Source organism: Geospiza fortis, unplaced genomic scaffold (assembly GCF_000277835.1).
Source record: "Geospiza fortis unplaced genomic scaffold, GeoFor_1.0 scaffold98, whole genome shotgun sequence".
Taxonomy (NCBI): Eukaryota; Metazoa; Chordata; class Aves; order Passeriformes; family Thraupidae; genus Geospiza; species Geospiza fortis.
Genome location: NW_005054306.1, coordinates 11,081,428 through 11,103,020, shown reverse-complemented (window position 1 = coordinate 11,103,020; position 21,593 = coordinate 11,081,428). Strand labels below are relative to the sequence as shown.

At 40.4% G+C, this 21,593-nt stretch overlaps 2 protein-coding genes across 2 annotated transcripts in view; one reads left to right on the top strand and one right to left on the bottom strand.

Annotated features, from left to right (window-relative positions):
* The window catches only part of ECHDC1 (ethylmalonyl-CoA decarboxylase 1), a 38,998-nt gene extending 26,678 nt beyond the window's left edge, over positions 1-12,320 (top strand). Inside the window, exon 6 of the mRNA XM_031066654.1 lies at positions 9,836-12,320. Coding sequence (XP_030922514.1) covers positions 9,836-10,241 — 406 coding nt within the window. The 3' untranslated portion in view covers positions 10,242-12,320. The remainder of the gene's footprint in view (positions 1-9,835) is intronic.
* Positions 12,321-15,090: 2,770 nt separating this feature from the next.
* RNF146 (ring finger protein 146) lies at positions 15,091-20,680 on the bottom strand. Its single transcript, XM_005418468.3, has 2 exons — positions 20,413-20,680; positions 15,091-16,863 (listed from the first exon to the last, which is right to left on the bottom strand). The coding sequence occupies exon 2, from the start codon at positions 16,860-16,862 to the stop codon at positions 15,804-15,806; it is 1,059 nt and encodes a 352-aa protein (XP_005418525.1). The 5' UTR covers position 16,863; positions 20,413-20,680; the 3' UTR covers positions 15,091-15,803.
* Between the last annotated feature and the right edge of the window lie 913 nt (positions 20,681-21,593).

Here is a 21,593-nt window from a genome sequence, read left to right as displayed (position 1 = left end):
CCTGCTGCAGAAAATGTCTTTCTGCAGTTTCCAATACCCAGCTTCATTTATCCATTTTAGAAGAAATGTAGCTTTTCATAGCATGCTTTTTTCTCTCTGGCTTCTGTGAAGCCATGGGTGAGAAAGTGTCAAGCCTGAGGTAACAAATTCAATTGAAACTCCCTAATCAAGGTCTGCTGTGTCAGCCTCCATCTGGACCTGACTCCTGGGAGATCTGGTCCAGAATGAGATTGAAAGTCTATGTGGATGGCAGCCGGTGTGACAGCAGACATGATCTGCAGGAGACTTTGGGGAGACCTTACCTACCTTGTCTTGATTGAGACCGTGCTACTCGCCTTGCAGGGTATTAGCAGCAGTCTTTCCCTGTATTTCATTCTTTTTAATATCCCTCTCTCAAACTAATGACCTTTCTGGCCCTTTTTAGCCCCTCTCCTTAGATCAGGGAAGTGTTTAAGAAATAGACCCTATTTTTCTTCTCTGGTTATTCTTACACAATCATGTCTAGACCAGATTTAATCTGGGTCTTGCCAGGGCACTCTCCCAGAGGGTCTTCTCTGCTGCCTTACTGAGCTCCTTTGTGCTGCTGATAGGCCTTTTCTTGATTTTTCTCAGTGCAGGCTTTGCTAGTGATGAGATGCTCTTTTTTGGGGGACATGCAGTTCTCTGTCTCTGCCTATTGTTATTTAATTCTGGTTATCCAAGGGATCTTTTTCTAGTAACAGTGCATTTTTTGTGCTTCTTCCCTGGAATGGCTTCCTTTAGAATTGGTAATCTTGCAGCCTATTTGAGTTGACTTTGTTGATTTTGGAGGCTCCTCTTACATTGAATATCCCAATATTTGGCAACTGGTGGTGGTTATCCACACTTTAAGTTCCCGTTTATTTCTAGAGACCACGTTCCTCTTAAAATGTCTTATGTCCATTTAGCAATTTCTGCCCTGATGTCCCAGTGTTCCAACTCTTCCTCAACCCTTGTTGTTGCTACATATTCCATTTTTTAGATTCAGGACTCCTCTTTTCAGAACTTCAGCATCAGCCAAATGTTTTGGGCTTATAGATGAAAGTGCGACTTTGTCATTCATTCTTCTGCATTTCATTTGACTCTGGGTGATGTGAGAAAGCGTGATAGAGTCAAAATAAAAATGGCTATTTTAAGGCCTCCTTTGAAGAATGCAATTCTCATTGTTGAGGTCCCCTTGCTCCCCTCTGGGAAGTGCCCTCAGGTTTCCCAGGCAATTCAGAAGAATGTTAACTCTTATTTAAAAAAAAATACTTCTGTAATTAGGAGTCTATTTACTTGATCTGATTTTTACCCTGATCCTTAGAGTTGAAAAGTCTGACTGGATGACAGCAAAGGTAGAGGGTAAAGGCAATATGTGCTAGGGAGACATAAGAGATTTTTCTGGGCTACTTTATGTAAAGTTTGATTCTTAGCTTTTGTGGTGAGTGGGGGAAAAATGGGTGCCCTAAGAGTGTTACAAAATAATTCAGTAACTATAAATAAAAGTCCATATAGTCTCTGTAAAGCAATTTGAGAAAAGCTGTGAGAAAAGCAAGCTTTTGTGTTGGTGAAATTTCTTAGGATGGCATCAAGCCTACTCCTTTGACACTGTGATTTAGAGTGTGCCTAGAACACTCTGTGCTTGGGAGGCTTGATAGGATTTTTTTGTTGTTTTGCTTCTTGGGGATCATTTTAACTTATTTAAATCTCAAATAAAGAAGGTATACTGTTTTGTGATTTTAATTGGTGAAATGTTTTTAAATCAAGGGAAAGGATTTGAGTGGGGTGACTTTCTGATGGGCTTGTTAAAATAGTAGCTGGACCTACTTCTTTCCATTGCTTTCTTGTAGAAAAGGTTATGGGTTAAAACTGATAAACAGGAAAGATTATTAGTGTGCGCAGTCTTCTTTTAGCCTATTGAAACTTAGAATTGCAGAGCATCTTTTAGCAACTGTAGCTAAGATAAGCATAAGGCATGCAGTTCCCCCAGACTATCTTTAAACTATTTCGTCTTCATTTTTATGTTTTTAAGTAGTTACCATGTAGTCATCTGTCAAGTGAATATCTGTGACTAAAGGATTTTCAGAAAGAGCAAACATTTGGAAGGGTTTGCTTTTATGATGCCATAGTGGTCTGCATAGACCATGACCACAAGCATGTAATACAAATCCATACTTTCATTGGTTTTGCAGCATTTTCACTTTGGAAGTCTCACTTCGTGCTGTTGCATGTCTGAAGTAGCAACTGCTGCAATATCTAATTGCCTTATTATTTCTCTGCATTGGGCAGGAACATGAGAAGCTCTCAGTGAGAAAGAAGATATGGGAGAGATGCAGAGGGAATTAATACTAGCAAGCTGTGTTGGGAAAGCATGTAACTGTTATGGCTTGCCAATATTCAGTGCATTGCTCCAGTTCAAAAGTCTGCTAAATAGAATTAGCAAGGAGTTATTGATTAAATGTTTAATCTGTATCTTTTTGATTCTTTCAAGCTTATTTAATTAATCAAGTGAGATTGAAAGAGAAATTAAATTATTACTAACTCTTCTCAGGATTAATCCACTTGTTAACATTTTTAGAGAACTAGGGTGGGTTTTTTTGGTAAGAGAGGGTGTAATAAAATGACTTTCAGAAAAATCTGTAGCCATTTTGTGTAGATAATCCCCTCACAGAGTATCTAGGTAATTATTTGATGGTGTAGTGATAAAGAGGCTGCCGAGACACTCCACTGGATAGGCAGAGAGGGATCATTTCATGTCAGCTTGCTTTTTGGAGGAGGCCGTCTTATTCTTAAGGGTCTAATTCTAAAAACATCTGTCATGAAAATTGAGGTAAGGACTGGAAGCTGCTAATCAGCAACTTTGCTGACTGGTTAAATTATTTTAGTGTAGTACTGCATATTCCTTCTGCAGAATATTCTTTCCACAGTACCTTGCTGCTTCAAAATCTATTTTTACTCTAAAAACGACTGGTTCATACATTTGTTGTTTTAAATGAGTTTCTGTAATAACTGTGGAAGGCTTGTGTATTGGAATATTGAACAAGGCTTACAGAAGACAAGATGTCACAACCAGAACACAATGTTGTCATGTAATTAACTTTTTGGTGTTTAGGTTTCCAGGTCAGGTCTCTGCAGGCACAGACTGTAGCCTTACCTTTAGTCATTTCAGGCTTTCAGTGGCTTTGGGAAAATATCAAGGCAGTAGTTAATATTCAGATTGTGTTTTCAAGGTTGTGCTCAGGAATTACTTCTGTTGTTAAACATTCTGGAGAAGGTAGGGATTAGTTTTGCAGCAATTGCCAAGGAGCATTTATATATAATGCCTGAAGAATTTGTATCTTATTGTTAAGGAAGTTCTGTAGTTTCTTACACATGCTTTAATATCTGTCTGTCCATGGTGGGGAGAACAGGTATAAGACATACTAAATGGGAAGGTGCATGAAATCTGGTGTATCTTTCTGACTCTGAGATTTGGAATACAGATACCAGAGGTGGATTGAGCGCCAGGTACAAGTTCAACTTTGCAAATCCAAATGCCATGCTAAAGAAAACTGGGAGAAGACAGTGAGCTTGGAGGATTCCAAACCCCTTGATATGTGCTACATGAACTATTTAAAGTAGTGTGAAGTTCCACAGTACTTGACTGCTTATCTTTGTGATTATCTTTGCCCAAATCTCAGGCTGACAGCATTTGCAGTCCCAATTAATTGCTCCTTATGGTCCAGCTTTCAGAGCTGCCACTTGCCTGTGGCATGATCTCTTAGTATCCCTGCCTGAGCCAAGGAACTGAAGCTACAGAATTATCTGGGTGCATTTGCAGCAAACGTGATGTTTCTCTCTTATGGAATTGCTTTCACATTCAGCTACCCACTTCTGCCTTATCCAAATGTTTATTGCATTTCAGCCATTCACTTTAAAGCTGCTTTTTTTTTCCTGTTTAAGAAGCTTAAAATGCAGCCTTGATTACTTGACTTATGTGGTGCACTGAACCAACCTGAAATAAAGGACTTCTGCTTAATCCAAAATCAAGGCTTTTGCTGTACAGATAAAAAACCAGGTAGCTTATTTCTTGCTCTAATGCTACAAATTCAACAATCACAAGTCTCTCTTGCTTTGTTTTAATGTACTGTAACAGTTTAGTTGACTAAAAACATACCATCACTGCATATATTCAGCAGCACTTTTTATGTAAGAGCAGCACTTTATTTTTGCTGGATTTTGTGTGCCTTAGCAAGAGAAGTGAGATCAGATTACAGATAGCACCTCTGTAACTGCTGCCTGAGTCCCATTCACTTGCTTCAGGAACCCACCACCACTACTGGGACCTGCTGTGTCTGTGTCCTGGGATGCTGAGGAGTGAGATTATGAGGTGCAATTTCCTCATGAAGTGGTGGGACAGGGATTATATTTTTAGTGTTGAGAAGGTGCAACTGGAAAACAGGGAAGAAGTGGACAATGGACTGGCTTTCTTACTCACTTAAGGTCCAGCATGCATGTGAGAGCTGCTGCAGTTGTGAATTGTCCTAGTAGCACTCACCAAGAAGAGTTACAAAATCCTAAACCAGTTACACATGAGCCTTTGTCCGCTTGCCAGCAAGATCATGAAATTTTCATGTCCACCTGGCAAAGGAAGTTCAATTTGTATGATAAACACCATCTGCAGATAATGTCATGCCTGACCTCTCAACAAACTCTTGAACTTGCACTCCCCAGCAGTGTGTACTTTATAAAGCTCTTTTGGCCATGTGTCAGCATAACACTGCTGTTACTTAATTTAAAAAGAGTTAATTAAGCTGATGCCATATTGATGAGTGTATTAGAAAGGCATACATGTTGGGCAAAGAGTATGGCAACATTGTACATCGACTTTGTTCTTCTGTTCTTTGCTGGTTAAAACAAGTGTTTGACTCTCGATAACCTTCCTTCTGTTACCATTTTCCTGGTAGTTTCCTTTTTTTCTTTAATAGCACTCTTTTCCTGTGCTTGCAATAGTTGTGCATGTGGTTTGGGTGGTATTTTGGGTTTGTATGGCCAGGTTTTGGTAGCAGGGGGGCTACAGGGGTAGCTGTAGGTAACAACTTCTGTGAGAAGCTGCCAGAAGCTTCCCCCATGTTGGGTAGAGCCAATGCCAGCTGGCTCCAAGATGGACATGCTGCTGGCCGAGGCTGAGTCAAACAGGGATGATAGTAATGCCTCTGTGATAGCATATCTGAAAAGGAGAGAAAAGTTACTGCACAATTGTAATGGGGGCCAGAGAAGAGCAGGGTGAGAACATGTCAGAGGAACCGCCCTGCAGATGCCAAGAAGGAGGAAGAAGAGAGAAAGAGGTGCTTCAAGTGCCAGAGCTGAGATTCCCCTGCAGACCACGGTGAGGCAGCTGTGCCCCTGTAGCCCATGGAGGACCATGGGGATGCAAAGCTCTACCTGCAGCCCCTGGAGAAGACCCACACAGAGCAGGTGAATCCCTAAGAGAGGGCTGTGAACCTGTAAGAAGCTCATGCTGGAGCAGTCCTGCAGGCACCTGTACACCTGTGGAGAGAGGAGCCCATGCTGCAGCAGGTTTTCTGGTAGGACTTGTATACCCACACTGGAACAGGCTGCTCTTGAAGAACGGCATCCTGTGGAAGAGTGAATCACACTGGAGAAGTTTGCAGAGAACTCTCTGTGTGTGAGGGGCCGCACCTGGAGCAGAGGAAGGACTCCTCTCCCTGAGCAGTGGCAGAAACAGCACTTGATGAACTGACCATAACCCCCACTTCCAGTCTCCCTGTGCCAAAGTATGGCTGAACATAGACATTGCTTTTTTTCTGTCTGGGTGTCCAGCATCTATGTTTTGCAAAATATGTAGTTCTACTTGAAGATTTATTATTATTTCTGTAACTCTTGCTCTACAGCATGCTAGAATAATGGATGGCTTTTAATTGTACCCCAAGGCCTTTGACTCTTGTTTTTGGAGAAGTTTCCACTTTATGTTGGTTCAATCACCTTGCAGATAGGCATTACTGAAGTTTATGGAAGAATGTAGTAGATTTGGTGAGGGAACTTACGGTGACCCAAAGACATAAGCTCTGTTTGTTATTTATATTAATATTGGCGGTTTGAGAGCAGGATGCCAAAGTATTTATAGGGGAGATAAAAGTCATCTCCTGCAGTTCTGGCTGCCGTGTCAGGGCACAGCCATAGCTGGGGAGCAGGTGCTGCAGCACTGTGTGATGCCAGCTGCCTCCCTCCATGGAGTGCCAGTCCACGCCAGCTAAAAGGGGAGGATGGGAAGTCAGGAGCTATGTCCTTATGTGACACTGGGAGTCAAGCAGGGAATGGGAGCAAAATTCAGGTTGCTGACAACAGATACAATGTTTTAGGTGTCTTTTTTCCCTATAGTGGCTTTCAAAAGTGTAGTTGTAGGAGCTTTTAAAAAGCATAAAATAGGGGGTGGTATCTGTCTCTCCCTAGTAAACTTGACTAATACCTTTGCCTTGTCAAAATGCTGAATATAACTCAAACCTTGAAGTCCAGGAAATGATGAGGTAAGGGCCAGCACAGATCTTAATATAATCTTAGTTATGCCAAGGAACTGATTATATCCATTGGAACAACTCACTAGCATTAATATTTATAATAAGCAGGTATGAAAAATTGAGAAAGTATATTTTTGTTTCCATTTTCAGTTTTTATTGTATATGCTCTGGCTTCAAGTAGCTGGGAAATACTTTAGCAAAGGAAAACATAGCTGTTTGCTCACAGCAAGTGCTGCCTTTGGGGAGCAAGTGTACCTTTATAAGGGTGGGATTTGTTAGGCTGCAATGTTAATGACAAGCACGGTTTCTTCTCACGTGCATTGCCAGTGATGTGATGAGATGCGACGTGACAGTCAGTTGTTTGTGGGTGCAATGAGATGTCACAGAATGGAGGAATCCTCAGATCAAAGGGGGAGGATTTGTAACATTTAGTGCAGCTGAGAACATTTTAAAATGTACAGCAGCAACATTTGCTGTAGCTCGTTTGCTTTAGGTGACTAACACAAAATTGGATGTGGCCCATGGTGACTGTACTTTCTTCCGAGGGGAGTTCTAGGGTTTGTAACATGGAAATAAAAGGTTCTCAAAGAAGGTTTCAGCTGCACTTTGGGGCTTATATTACCTTAACCTCTTATTTCCAATTTAAATTGTGAGGATTTTGCTACCCTTCACATTTCTGAAGGATGTTCCCCTGCTTACTGTAAGGTCTTCTGCCACTTTGTATATTAATTACATTGAATAAATATTTTTTTCAGTACTGCCATGCAACAGATTTTCTTTATTAGAGCAGGGAAGGCATATGTGTAGGAGTCTAGCAATGTGACCTTCCTCTATGATACAAGGGACCCAGATTTTAATTCCTTCAATATGAAAGACAAAAACAGGCATAGTGTTGAAATCAGGGTTAATTTTGTATTCATCTACTACTCTGTCTCAGGCAGGGCCAGTACTAGTTGAATAAGGTATAAACAGCTCAGCAATAGTGCTTTGGTCTTTCCAGCTTTTTCCTGTCTGCTTCTTTATGTTAAGTAATGCTTGATGTGCTTTTCTTACATAAATTCTTTTAATGAGAGATCAGATCTGTCATGTCTCAGAAGGTAGACTCAATTCCTTTCATACAATAAAAGGGGAAATATGTATGCGAGGCTGCAGCTGGTGGTGTTCAGAGGCTGAACCCAGTCTGGCTTGGCAGCTGCTTCCTCCTCTTCAGACATGAACTCAGGTCTCCATTGCTTCCTGGGGCATGGGGACTGCAAGCGAGTGATAAATTTAACAGAGAGTATGATAGGTGGTTTCTGTAGTGGTGTGACTTCAGGAGAGGATTCATAGTTGAAAAGTCTGAAAAAACAAAAATACCTTTCATAAGCCTGAAGGCAGTCCAATACTGCAGTAACACTTTCCACTGACTACGACTTATCTCAGTATTTTCTGTGGAGCTTGTTCAAAGGAGCATTGTGGGAAGAGGTGAATCCCAGTGAGGTTCTGGAAGCTGCAGCCTCACAGTCTCTCTGTGAGTTAAGCTGTCGGTGGTTTACTTTACTTTCATTGTGTTTGGTTCAGTTTTCTCTGAGGGGGGTGAAGGCTGCAGGGAAACAGAGCCCTTCCGACATACTAAACATTGTCTGAAACAATCTCAGATGCAATATACAAGTGCAACTTGGCCTCGCTGACATGTGGTGGCTGTCCTGTGAGGCTGCTTACAGGTTGTCTGGCATCAGATGCCCACCTGCCTATGACCCTTTCTTTTCTAGTGCCTGACATCGTTCGGCACAGCTAGAATTAAACCCTTAATAATGCTTTCATTAGTGCTTTTCCAGTGAGACACCGGGTGTGAGCAAATTGCAGAGTTAGCTGAGCCCATAAAGGAGTTCTGGAATACTTGCAAAATCATTTTTTTGAGAGAAGAGACCTGAGCTCCCTAGGATTTGCTGGGTCTGGAAGCACTTGATAATGTTAGTTAAAGCCTTTCCTCCCTTGCAATACTCTACTTTCTTCCTTTTGTCACACAACCTTCCCCTGCTATCTCTACAAAAAGGCTTTCATGCAATCTGGCCCGTCAGCTGTTGCTTTTGTGCATTGTGCTGGATCTGGGATAAAGCGTAAGCTCTTCAGTTCTGATGCTGTACAGTGTGGCATGAATGCTGATGGTGCTCTGGTTAAGAATAAGGCAACCAAGCAAACATACAATTAAAAATAACTAAGCAGATGTGAGAACAGTGAGTTCCTAGAAGCAGTTGCATTTTCCTTTTCTTTCCCCTTTCAAAGCTGCTCACCTCGGTATTTTCACTATCAAAAATTGCATTGTTAGGAAACAGACTTGTGTGTAGACATCAGTATTACAAGATTTGTCTTCAAAAAGCCAATTAGTGCTTGAAGTAGAAGCTAATCTACTTCACAAATGTAATTCCCATTCTTTGCCTTACAATCACAGCGAGCAACCACACTGCTGAACATCACTTTGAGAAAGAGCAAGCACTGGTCTCTTTCTGTACATGTTTTCTATGTGTTTCTGTTTCTGGAGTTTTTTTCCATTAACCTAATGTGTGTCAGTGTGACCACTGTGTGAAGACAGAACAATCTGCTTAAGCAGAGCTCCTCCAGGGAGATAGCTTAATGAGCCTTAGGATGAGTTCTGAAGTAAAGGAGGTGAGAAGCTGTAGAAAAGAAGCATAGAAAATAAAGATGTGACATCTTTGGAAAGAGGAATATTACTTACCTTGTAGAGGGGAGCAATTCTATTACACACTGCAGACATAAATAGGAAGCAATTCTGTTGTGCATTGTGAGACATAAATTGAGCATCCATTCTGATTTCCCTTTCTGTAATGAGCAATTAGAAATCAAACTCACATGGATCTCTAAAATACAGCACCAAAAAGCCCCACCCATGCTGTAATCACCACGGTGCTGACAGAATCTCCCCAGTTCAGATCGGCACTAAGACTACATCCATCCTCTTGAGAAATGTTTTGTACGTTAGTTTGCTTGGGTTTTACCCAGTACCCGTTTTGTAACATGTCCTCGGCAGCTCTGTTTTCAACACTTTTTAGAACTGACTAGATGTATCAGTATGGGCACTAAGAATCTTTACTTGTAGCAGCATATGTGTCTAATTTTGAGAAGGGCCAAAAGCTGCAGTTACAGCACCATGTGAGGTGAAAATTGAGATACTCCAGCTCCGGCTGTAATGAGCACACTGTCAAGTTGTATCCGCCTTTGGAAGCAGAGAGGAGGAGAAAATAGAAAATAAGGGCTATCGAGTAAAAACAAAAGGCAGCGCATGCATGGATTGACCTCTGTGTGTTCTTCATTGGCAGGTTGATGACGCCTGGAAGTGAGATTCGGTTTGTCCACAAGCACATGGGGCTGGTGCCAGGCTGGGGAGGCGGTGCCCGGCTGGTGCGCATTGTGGGCAGCGGGGCAGCGCTGCAGCTGCTGGGCGGGGCTGCGCGGGTGGGCCCCGAGAGAGCGCTGGGCCTGGGGCTCGCCGAGCTCACCCTGCCCTCCGCCGAGGAAGCCAGAGCGCTGGGAGAGGCCCGCGCCTGGCTGAGTCAGTACACAGACGGTCCGGCCGATGTCGTTCGGGCTGTGAAAAAGGTCGTGGCAGCCGGAAGAGAGCTCCCACTGGAAGATGCCCTAAGGACAGAGAAGGAAATTTTTGGAACTGTATGGGGTGGGCCTGCCAATTTGCAGGCATTGGTTAGACGACCAAAACATAAATGATGGGTTTATACATAAGAAATGGGCCTGACTTTTTTGCAGACAAAGCTTTCAGTAAAGCAGCCGTTAAGCTGAATCATTTAAGGACTTGTCCATTTTAAATGGCATTAACATTCCTGCCATTTAGGTCAGGCAGGCATGTTTGGTGTGCAACCACATAGAAATCCCAGGCAGATTCTCTGCCGTCCTAATCACCCACTGAATCGAGATTAGTGAAATTACTATGTAAAGGTAAATACTGTGCTGAAAATAGAACTATAATTCATTTGGAATGAGGCTGAAGATTATTGTATTTGGTGTTTTGTTTTTTAACTAGTATGGAAATTAATTACTTGAAAGATATGAGGTTTATTCATTTGCAGAACAGGTGCATCTAAAGCTGTAAAATATGAGTTCCCCAACCAGTGTCTTTAAGCAGCTTGGAAAAGATGATTACTAGTGGGAGGAAAGCTTTTATTTTTTCATTCTGGTTAGTTCTTTGTGCAATTGCTGAGAAAGTATCCTTCAATTTTAATGGTGCTTTTACAGGAGAAGCTTTGAGTTACTGAGAAACTTTTAGCACTCATTCACTATCACTGATTCAGGCTTTTAAATGTATTTTGGTGTCTTCTCACTGCTCAAGGAATCAGCTACCCACACATGCATCTGCACATTCCCATATCCTGTACCTGTGCAAAGCTGCTGGCCTGGTTCTTTACGCAGAATCTGGTTGAAATCTTGGAAGGCAATGATGTATCATACCCCAAAAAGGTTTGTCCTTAGGTGACTGGATGATGTGAGTTCTTCAGCATTCTGGTAAGATGTGAGTGGATATGTCTGTCTTTTTTCAATGCATTTTTACTGGTAGGGTATATTTGGGCTTACTAGAAGGTTTGAACTCAGTCTCCCCTTCACGCCAGTGACTATACAAGTAATTGGATAACTCAGTGGGGAAAGTTTTCCCTTTAGAAATTAGAAACTGACACAGAGTGCCTGCTTTAAAAATAAACATCTGTGAGAGCAAAACCATACAGGCATATCTGTGACTGAGAGTTTCCTGTACTGTTGGTTAGGATGCACTTGTCTCTAAATCCAGCAGAGACTGAGATCTGAGCCAAGGATCTAAGTACTCTGTGGGAGCATGTAAAGAAGGAAGCTCTGGGCTTTGTGCCACTGACATGCCTTCTTGCTCTGACCAGGCATAACTAGCTCAAGATCACGGAATGAGCTCCCTTAAGAAAATAAGGCAGTATCTTGGATGGAAATCCATGTTACGATTTCTAGTGTGGCAGGAGTCCTAAGTTTTAGACAGTGAGGTAGCTACATATGTTTGAGGACTTGGGCACAAAGCAGTGTTGGGAATTAGGCTTGGATTGCCTGTTAAGATTCTGCAAGTTTCAAGCAGATTCTGTGATCTGCTGGGGATGTTTTACTGTGTGGTTTTCACAGCAATTAATATAGTGAGAAGCAACCAAGAGAAATGCTGAGGAAAAGGATGTGTTTTGAGTTGGCATCTCAGAGAAGATAAGGAACTTACCTCCACCCTGTTGATCCTGCACCTTTGCCTTAATATCTGGAGCACTAATGGAGGAAGTTTTAAAATCTCTCTTCCCCAAAAATAAAGTTCAGTTTTTCCTTTCAGGTTAGAGAAGACACAGGAATGAGAACATGGGGAAGAGAGTAGTGTTTTGGTTTGTGCCTTTCTCCCCCAGCTCCTTTTTATCTAGTAGCCCAGTGGTTTCTCCTGTGTAGCTGGATTCTCTCCCATGCCCTAAAGAACTTCAAAACTATTACTTCAGAAGAGCGAATGCTTTAGTATAATCAGGCAGCACTTGACTGTTTAGTAGTGAAGCTGTTCTTCTTTTCATGAAGTTTCTCAAGACTCATGAGGGATTCCAGACTGCAGCATCACTGAACCTTCAAGGCACACTCCAGTCCATGCTCATCCAGCTTTTTGAAGCAATAGCACATAATGTTGTTGTGAGTAAAAAAAAAAAGTTTTAAAAGGGCAACTGATTATGTCTTTGCTTTTAGCAAGAACGAATGTACCATTACTGATATTGTTTTTAAAATTGATGTGAAAATTACTTAGAACCTGAGTAAGACCCTTGAATCTTTTTTCTCTGTCATATTAGACTCCTAAGTGTATTGTGTGTACTGGGTTATAGAAATGTGAGAGGGAATAAATTGGACAAAGGCAGAATCTGGTTTCTTTCACATTTTGAACCAGATATGTGCTGGCAGTTAGTGAATGGTAAGTACACCTCTGGGGGATCTCTTTCCATTTTGATTTATAGACAATGAGCTTAATTCTCATTTCAGCAAATGTATTTCCCCAGCCACCCTCTCTGATTTGTATCAAAGGCCAATGTTTGCTTCTAAGAAAACAGGACAAAGAATTAACTGTTACACACCAAGACACATTCAGAACAGTTTCAGAGAGGGTTATGGAAACCCATATTGCTGGTATCATAAATATACCAAGCATAGGTACAGGACATTCTGAAGAACATTAGGATTAAGGATTTTGTGAGTAGTTTTATACCATATTCTCTTACTCTAAAACTAAGTAGAGCCCTTCATACAAAAACCAGCCCAGCTAAATTTCCATGAGTGCTAGGATGAAAGTTCCAGATCGAGATGAAATGAAATCCCATTTTACCCATTTGAAAGCTAAATGCTTTATTTCACAGAATACTTTATCATCTTAAAGTGACAAATATCTTTAACCAGCAGTTGTTAAATGTTTGTATTTTCTTTACAACTATTAAATATGTCAAGCTTCATCTCAGGGGTTTTTTCCCCTTCTGAAATGGTTTAAAAACAAACAAGCATTAAATGCACAAAATAAATTAGAAACATCAAAATTTATAGTCCCAGTCTCCTAATTAAATAGCATGCCAGCTTTTGTATTTCCTAGGGGCTAGCTTGCCAGCCTCCTCCTCAGCAAACTAAGTTTCCTATTGCATTGTGAAATGTCTGTCTTGTTTTTCTTCTGTGTATTGGGACAACCCAAGAGTTTAATGGGAGTGTGGATTCTGTACCAAGCCTGTAAAGGTTGGATACTGGAGATCACTTTTAGCAATACACATACTTCTACCTTATTTGCTGCTGATAGAATATATTTACCAGATGGTCAATCTAGATAAGCAAGGTGTTCTTGCAGATTGCTTGGGTGCCTATCTGATTTATATTTTTTTTTTAGCCATGAAATAGGATTCCTGTATCTGTGGTTATCTGTTCTGGAAATGATGAAATGCTATAGATTTTATAGTATTTAAATTTCCTTTCTCATTTTCCCTTCTGCTCCATTGTGCATTTCTCTGGCTATGCTGCACAAGTTGAAAATTATTTAGTGCATGGAAGTACAGTCAACCACATAATGCAGTGTGGCTGTGGCTTTGCTAAAATGGACAGAGAACACATTTCCTACTGAAAGTAATGGTTTAAAGATGGGAATTATCAGTTACTACTTTTCCCTAGCTTGATCTGAGGAGTGCATTTGCTACTCTGATGGCTGGCTATTAAGGTCTTACCAGTCTTACTTTAACTAATTGTAGTGTTTCACAGCTGCAGTCAGCCAGCAGGAGCCAAAAGCAGCATCACAGGTGTGAGGCTGAACTCTACTTGGGTCAAAAACCCCAAGGATAATCACTGATAGAATTATTTGTAGACTGTTTGGGCTGTAAATCCTAAAGCTTATAGTGAGTCTTGTTCCTCTATTTTCTTTCTTGCTTTTTTCAACCCATACTCTCACATGAGTGTGTACACATAGCTGAAGTGTTCTTAGTGAAGGCTTTTGCAGTACAAAGTCATACTTTGGTTAGAGCCACTGTATACCAACTCAAATCAGAGAAATAGGACAGCTAGCAACTAACAGAGAAAACAGCATTCCATCCAGTTTCCTTCCTGAAGTCCATGTAAATGGCATATTTCCTTATGGGACTGGAAGATAATAGTGAAAATCTGTGATCAAGAGCATTTATTCCTAACTGAGAATGGAAGAAATCTTCCTTATTCCATCCTAGTCTCACCTGCACTTTTGTGGCCCACTGATCTCACCTGTAGGCAGCAGAGGAGGGGCACAACTTTGTCCAAGATCAGACACGTCATCCATCATTACAGTAAGAAGAACGTTATAAGATGTTTAAGTCTACCATTTTTAAAAGTCAGCCTTTTAATTCCCTTCAAATGGTTGTTTCCTTAAAGCAACTTCTGTCTTAAGATCAGTAGTACCTATGTATCAGCTACTGTCCCTTTCTATTCTGAGATACAGATACTAAGAATTAGAGTTTAATTAGCTTTATTTTAAAATAAAGTCCAGAATCAACTAATGCTGTTTCTCAGTCTGAAAAAAATGTTAAAGAACTGCCAGAGAGATAAAAGACAAGCTGTGCTTCTCAAGATCTGGCTTCTAACATTCAGAAGTCTGTTGAAATGCAGCTCCTGCACTGCTAATACAAGCACAAAACTACAATTCCTGTGTTGCCACCATAGTTTTTCTGCGAACAGATGAACAGCTGTAATATCCATGTCCTTTGTTATAGGGTCAACTTTGATAACTTACCCTCTTTTATCAACATTTCTGCTGTTAAAATAAGGCTGTGTGTGATAATTCTGCCTGCCATTAACAGTGAAGTGAGTTAATCAGCTCTTCAGATGTCTGAGTGAGTAATAAACTTGCAACTCAAGATTGTTCAGTAAAAGATGAGACGCCTACAGTGTTGTGTTTGACAGACAGCCAGTCAGGGATGCAAGGATGTCAGGATGCCACTCAGAACTAGTCCTCCCTTCTGGTAAACATGGGAAGCTGTTTTATGATCATTTCCTTTGTAATTCCTTCAGTGAAGTTCAATTAAACTGGAAACGTATCTGAGATTGTTACTGATAAAATGTAGTTTTATTAAATTATAAATTCGGTAACAAAAACAAGACAGATCAAGAAAGATCTCAATAAACAAAACTACAAGGACTAGATGGCAAAGCCAGTGAAAAAGCCATGGAGAGTGTAAAGGTAAGGATTTGCAACACAAGTTAACAGCATTTTTACATTTCCATTGAAAGAAGGTAAATGATTGCTCTTGTCTAATAAAAACACATTTTAACTCCAAACTCACATCTATTTTCTCACATTAAATTAAGCATCCTGCTCACACCCAACACCCTGCCTGATTCCACATAGCTTTAGTGTTCTTTTCATACATCAATCCATGCAGAAAGTAGTAAGACACTTAATGCAACAGTCAGATAATGAAGACAATTCAAGTTGTACAGTAGATATACATTGGCCAAAAAGGGATAGAGTATCTTCAAGGGGAAAATGCTACAAAATAAACACAAGACATTTTCAAGAAAACTGGGCATTGCTAAACAGCTTTCAAACCATTAACAGGACAACCCAGTTTCCTAAAGAGTCTTCCAGCTGAGACATGTTAAGAGACTTAAGTTAAAAGAGGCCAAATCTGTTTTCTCCCCTTCACCCCACCCTCCCACCAAACACGCTGCTAGGTTTGAGTGCAATGCCAATGTGGACAGAAAATTTACAGAAAATTACAACTGAGTATTTTTTTTCACATGGCTCTAGATTTAAACTTCAGTGACTGTGCACTGTCCATCTGGCCTTCTAGATCTTACACTTGTGTTTGCCACCCCACCCCCTGCCCCTGGTCTATCTGCTCCTGCCTGGCTTGCACCAGCACTCAAGTGTCTCTGCTGACCAGAGGACAGGTGTTGCTGAAGGTGGGCAGACACATCCTCGCTGTCGCTGCTGGCATCTGATTCGGTCTCCTCCACAGAAGTGTCAGGGGCTGGCACCCTACCAGAAGATGATGACTCGTGGTCTTCTTCTCCCTCTCCCCTGTGACTCCTTTCAGCCATACTGTCTCCATTTATTTGCAACTGGGCAAAAGAGTTCTCTAGAGAATTGCTTGCATCAGGTGACGGCGTCGAAGGGCTCACAAGCTGGCCATCCAGTGCTGGTAGGGGCCTCACAGAAATGGATGCTAGAGGCTGCACAGCTGCAGCCCCTGGAGTCAGTGTGCTGTCCGCACCGTCAGCGGAGCTCTCTCGTGCCAGGTTGACAGTGTTGGTGTCACAGTCCAGCCTCAGCCCAGCCACTCCCTTCTTTGGTATATCTATTATGTCCCGTTTTATTTTTCTGCGACGTCCATGCTCATTTCTCCTATACTGAACCATATTCTCAAGGTCTGCCACGTATAAAAAACCAGCAATTAGCATTTCAGTGCTCTTTTTACCCTTGGAAAAGGCATCTTCCAGCTCTCTGCTGGTACGTTCATCATACTGCCACCAGCCATTTCTACCTTCATAGTACCAAGCATATTCTCCATTGCCTCTGCTTGCTGCTTTGAGTTCTTCGGGTGACAATAAGGTTGGCTTGTCAAGGAAATCCTCAGGAATCTCCTGCCGGCAGAGTGCACATCGTTTCCCAAGCCAAGAAGCGCCCTTAACACACAGATAGCAGAAAACATGTTTACAGGGCAGACTTACTGGATGGACACACGTTTGCAGACAGATAGCACATTCAGGGACTTGCAGGGAAGGTGCTGCATTGGTACATGACTCATTTGTCTTCCTATTTGTGGGAAGCATGTTGATCGAATGATCTATTTCGCCACAGCCAGCCATCCTGCAGAGGATCAAAGAGATTTAAATCAGTTTATTCTGTCAACTTAAACTAGCACCTCGCATCACATTTCACCTCAACAATCCACACAATGAGATGTTTACTTCAAATTAAGTTACTGTTTCCTGAGATGATGGACTACATTGAGATTTCTTTTGCTGATCACCAACCTTTTATCTGTTTAATTTGCAGCATGTTAACATACCAAGTCAGAAAACAAACTTTGGAATTCCCTCTGTTCATTCCCTGTAGTAGAGTTGATTAATGAACCTTCAGCCAACCAGTTACTTTGGTACCTCCTCAGGAAATTTAAAGAAATTTTGGTTTTTTCCTCAAGAGGTGACATAGCTGCAAATTGAACTGAAACAATCTCTCTTCAGACTACAGGTGATCATCTGTTTGATTAAGGGACTCCCTGAACAGTATCTCAGACTAGGTTTACACAATAGAAAATATGCCTGACAGCACTACTCAGCTGAAGAGTTCCTCCATTCTACTGTTTCTCAGTTCCCATGCACCATGGTACACTACCCTCAAACTGAGCTCAGAACAACCACAAGGATGCAGAAAGAACAACATTTGAAAACTGAGGTGGCCTTTTCAAAAGATACCTTGGACTCCTTTTTCTTAAACATCAAATGAACTCCCTGATATATGCGAGTACCTCTCGAAAGGAATCACTGCAGACCAACAAGAAGCAGCAGTGTATTGCAGAAGACACACAACTCTGATTTGACTGGCTTGTGAAATAATTGCCTTTACTTTTTCTGGCCATATCTTATTTCTGTTATTAAAGATGATTTTGTAACTGTAAGAGAATGGGGAATGCAAAACTGCATCACTTTGGCATCGTGTAGGATTTAAGCAGTTGAAAAATTCTAGCCTAAATATGCAAATGCCTTCTCAACTACATTTTTGCCATGGCATTCTTTCACAGTCTGTTTCATGGTAATTCTTCTTTTATTTATTAACAATCAAAACCAAATACCAGATACCAAATGAAGGAGTAGAATAGGCTTTTGGGAATGGGGCGTAAAAAGGTGCCTTTCTTATTTAAAATCCCCAAGAAACTTCAAGACTGATATTCAACAAAACAGCCTTTCAGTGAAAGTAGTCTTTGTTGTACGGGCAGCTAGGAATAGTTCACGCAAAACTACCACAACCATGTGGGCCAAAAGGGACCTTTAGAGTCACCTAGTCCAGTCTCCTGCTCTACATGGCACCAATACCAATACTAGATGAGACCAGCTGTGGCTTTGTCTAGCTGGGTTTTTTTGAAATCTGCAAGGATGGAAATACCACAGGCTCCCTGGACAGCCTGTTCTAATGTTATGCACATTTCTAACAAAACGTGTTACCTCAAGAGAAAATGCCTAGTATTACTGTAAAAGCTTCCACTGATATATGCTGGGATTAAACAAAAACCTATGCTTCAGTATCTATATTTATCTTTACAACAATATATCATGTGCTATTTACTTAAAACATTTTTCTGCGTGCTGTCTGTTCCCTTCTATCACTAAAATTTCCTTTTCAAAGACCAATGCCTCTTTAATCCTTTTTTTATCAAATAATTCTTTTAAAAGCTCTACAGCTCAAATACTTTTTCCTGAAGTAGCACAAAATTGTATCCATCTACATTTCAGTTTCATATCTGAATTTCTTTCTCTGAGATTAATGACCAATCTGCATAACAGTTCTTAAATCAGCATGCCAGATACACACACAGCATTACCTACCAGCTGGCAACTGTGATTTTACTGCACAGCACACATCTGTGAGATCCATTCTAACAATGTTGTGAACAAGTTGCTTTTTGGAAGTCTCACGCTTCTGAGGATATATTTTGCGACAGATTTTTATAGCAAATGTAGAGGTTTATACCAAGAAACTTATTAGAAAAAGGGAGAACAAAGTCTGTTGAGATTTCAGAATGCCACAAACACAACCCAATCATCATTTCACAACAGAAGAGCTGAAAGAGAAATCCATTTATTGACTGATTTTTGCTAACCATGGCTGAGGGAAAGGATCTTAATTTTCAAGTGCCCCCACAATGAGATAGTACAATGCAAAAAAGCACAGCAGCAGAGATTCTGACTTCCATGCTACAGATTTGTAAAAGGATGCTTCTCCCTGAATATCCTTTATAAAAGTATCCTCTTCAGAGTGAAAGAAAAAATTTAAACAACCTGTAGGTAAGTAACTTCTACACAAGTCACCTACCATAATTAAGATTTTGGAGGTGATTAAAACACAATGCAGGGATCAAAAAGCCAATGCACTTTGATAAACCAAATTGTGATACCATGAGCTAAACTAAAGAGAGTTTACCCTGAGGTAAACTAAAAGAAGTATTAAAAGTTCTCACCTGTTTACTGAAAGCAAAAAATGCTAACATTTGAACTGTGCTCAATAGGTCACCCATTAATTTGAGGGATCTTTGGGGTCCCTTACTAGATCAAGATAATAATGCAGGATATGAAAAGGAGTAAATGCTTTTTCTTGAAATTTCTATTTGATTTTTAATGACTCTAAGGAAAATGTTATGTATAAAATGAATAGAGCTGGAGGAGCAAACCCTTATCTCTAGAAGTGCTATGCAGGAACATAAAACTCTGATACGATAAGCACAACTGCAGTTGCATGTGCTAAGAATGCAGGACAATTATGCACTTGAAGATTTATATCAACTACACAGATTCTGTCTCACTTTTTGTTTTTAAAGCATGATGCTATTTTTTTTTTAATTTACCTTCTTTTACCAAATCTAGGTGATGGAGTTTGTTTATAAGCTGGCAGGAGGACGCACATGTAGGTTTTTACTGAAGAGGTAATCCTTCAGAACTGAGGAGAAACATCTTGGACTGCTATTCTGCTATGTTATGGCTGTGGAAGCACTTCCACTACAAGTTCATGTTATTAAGAATTAAACCAAACTGACCACACAGTATTTTTCCTGAAATTAAAAGTAATATTTTGTAACAAGGTCCAATCAAAACAGGCTTTATATCAGAACTGTTATCAAATAAGAAAGCTCTATTTTTTGGGGGATTGGGTTCCCTTTAAAACACTCCTGGCATCATAGAAAATCATATTCTTGACTACTGACTACTTGACTAAGAATTAACTAAACACAAGGAATAATTCTAAAAATAAGTTTATTTTAAGTATTTAGATCCTCAATTCAGGTATAAATAAGGGACCAAAAAGAACCTGAACTCTGCATTTTAACAAGTACAGCCTAAAACCAACTGAGACAGTATGGAATTACGCCAAAATCTTACAAGATCCCACCTCTTGTGGTTTTTACTGGTAATATTAAATAATACAGATAATTTCTAAGCTATAGGTCCTTCATCAATACATGAACTGTGGAAGAGGTGATGCGTAACAATTACATGAAAAGACCCCAGGCCTTCTTGGACTCTAATGGAAGAAATTGTAAATTCCCACAAAACCACTTCAAATTCCAGGTCAAATTATAACTGCAACTAAGCAGTCCATCAAGGAGCTGACATGTTTAAGTTCATTAACAAAACAATAGCTTACTTTTTCTTAGTAATTTCTACTGAAGCATGAAGACTGAAATGTCCTCTCTTCAGACGTCTCCAGCTAGGATGGCAGGTCCTCCTTCCCAAGGCTGGTTCATTCCTGACTTGTCCTGCTCAGCGATACACTACAGCGTTTCAGCTCCTCTGTGAACTAACAGAAAGCAAATAATACCACCATTACAATGTTGTCCAGAGGTACGGGCAAGCAAAGTATAATGCCATGGTTCTGTTACAGAAAGGAAATTACAATGCTTTTATTTACTTGATGTATGTTATTTTCAATAAAACTATCACCAGACTTCTGTTTCATTTTTTGTAACCATCAATTTTGATCCACAGTTTTTATTTTGATGTCGGTCTCAAAAAAACCATCTTTTTTTAGGCATTATAAAAGGAAATTATTTTTTACTACAGTAAGTTAATTGCTCATTTCCAAATAGTGACCTTACAAAAGGAGTAAAAGACCAAAGTTTGGAGCATGTTATGTTTATGCAAATTTAACCTCTAATAAATGATCCCTTATATTTAGGAAATTTAGAGAGTCACAATGGCTTCCTAAAGCTCTTTATAAAACTATCTGTATGATACCATCCCAAAGGACCATCTAGCTCTGTGTGTTGTCCTGACACAGACTAGTATCCGATGCTTAAGGAAACAGCAGTATGCATGAACAGCTGATTGCCCCCAAGTCTTCCCCATATTTCAATCACAAATTTGCCTCTTCATATTTCAAGGCTCAGAGCTTTGAATCCTCATCCTCTTTTACAGAGATCATTGCATCATTAATGAATGAACCTCAGAACATTCAGCACTTTCTTCTTTATAAACCTACAATTGTATGTCCTCATACCAGCTTAATAAACAAACTCTATGACCTATATTTGATACCTACCAAGGTAAATAAACAACAAAAATTAATTAGGATCTTCCTCTATTTCTTTAAAATGTCCTGATGGGCTCCAAGGTTCAACAATGGAAAGAGTCTCTAAAAGAGGACAAGGATGCAACTCAGCCTCCACACCTCAGAGGTAATATACCCCTCTTCAGGCTAGCAGATGATGTCAGTCGCAATATATTTGGTGAATGCCACCAACCACAATCTGAGCCAAGTCACTTCACACAAACCTAATAATCACTAAATGCCACTAAGTGCCTAACAAATACTTTAAAAGTTCCTAC

Bases quoted from the DNA above. Each gene is read 5' to 3' on its own strand.
- RNF146 (XM_005418468.3), bottom strand. From the start codon at position 16,862: ATGGCTGGCTGTGGCGAAATAGATCATTCGATCAACATGCTTCCCACA.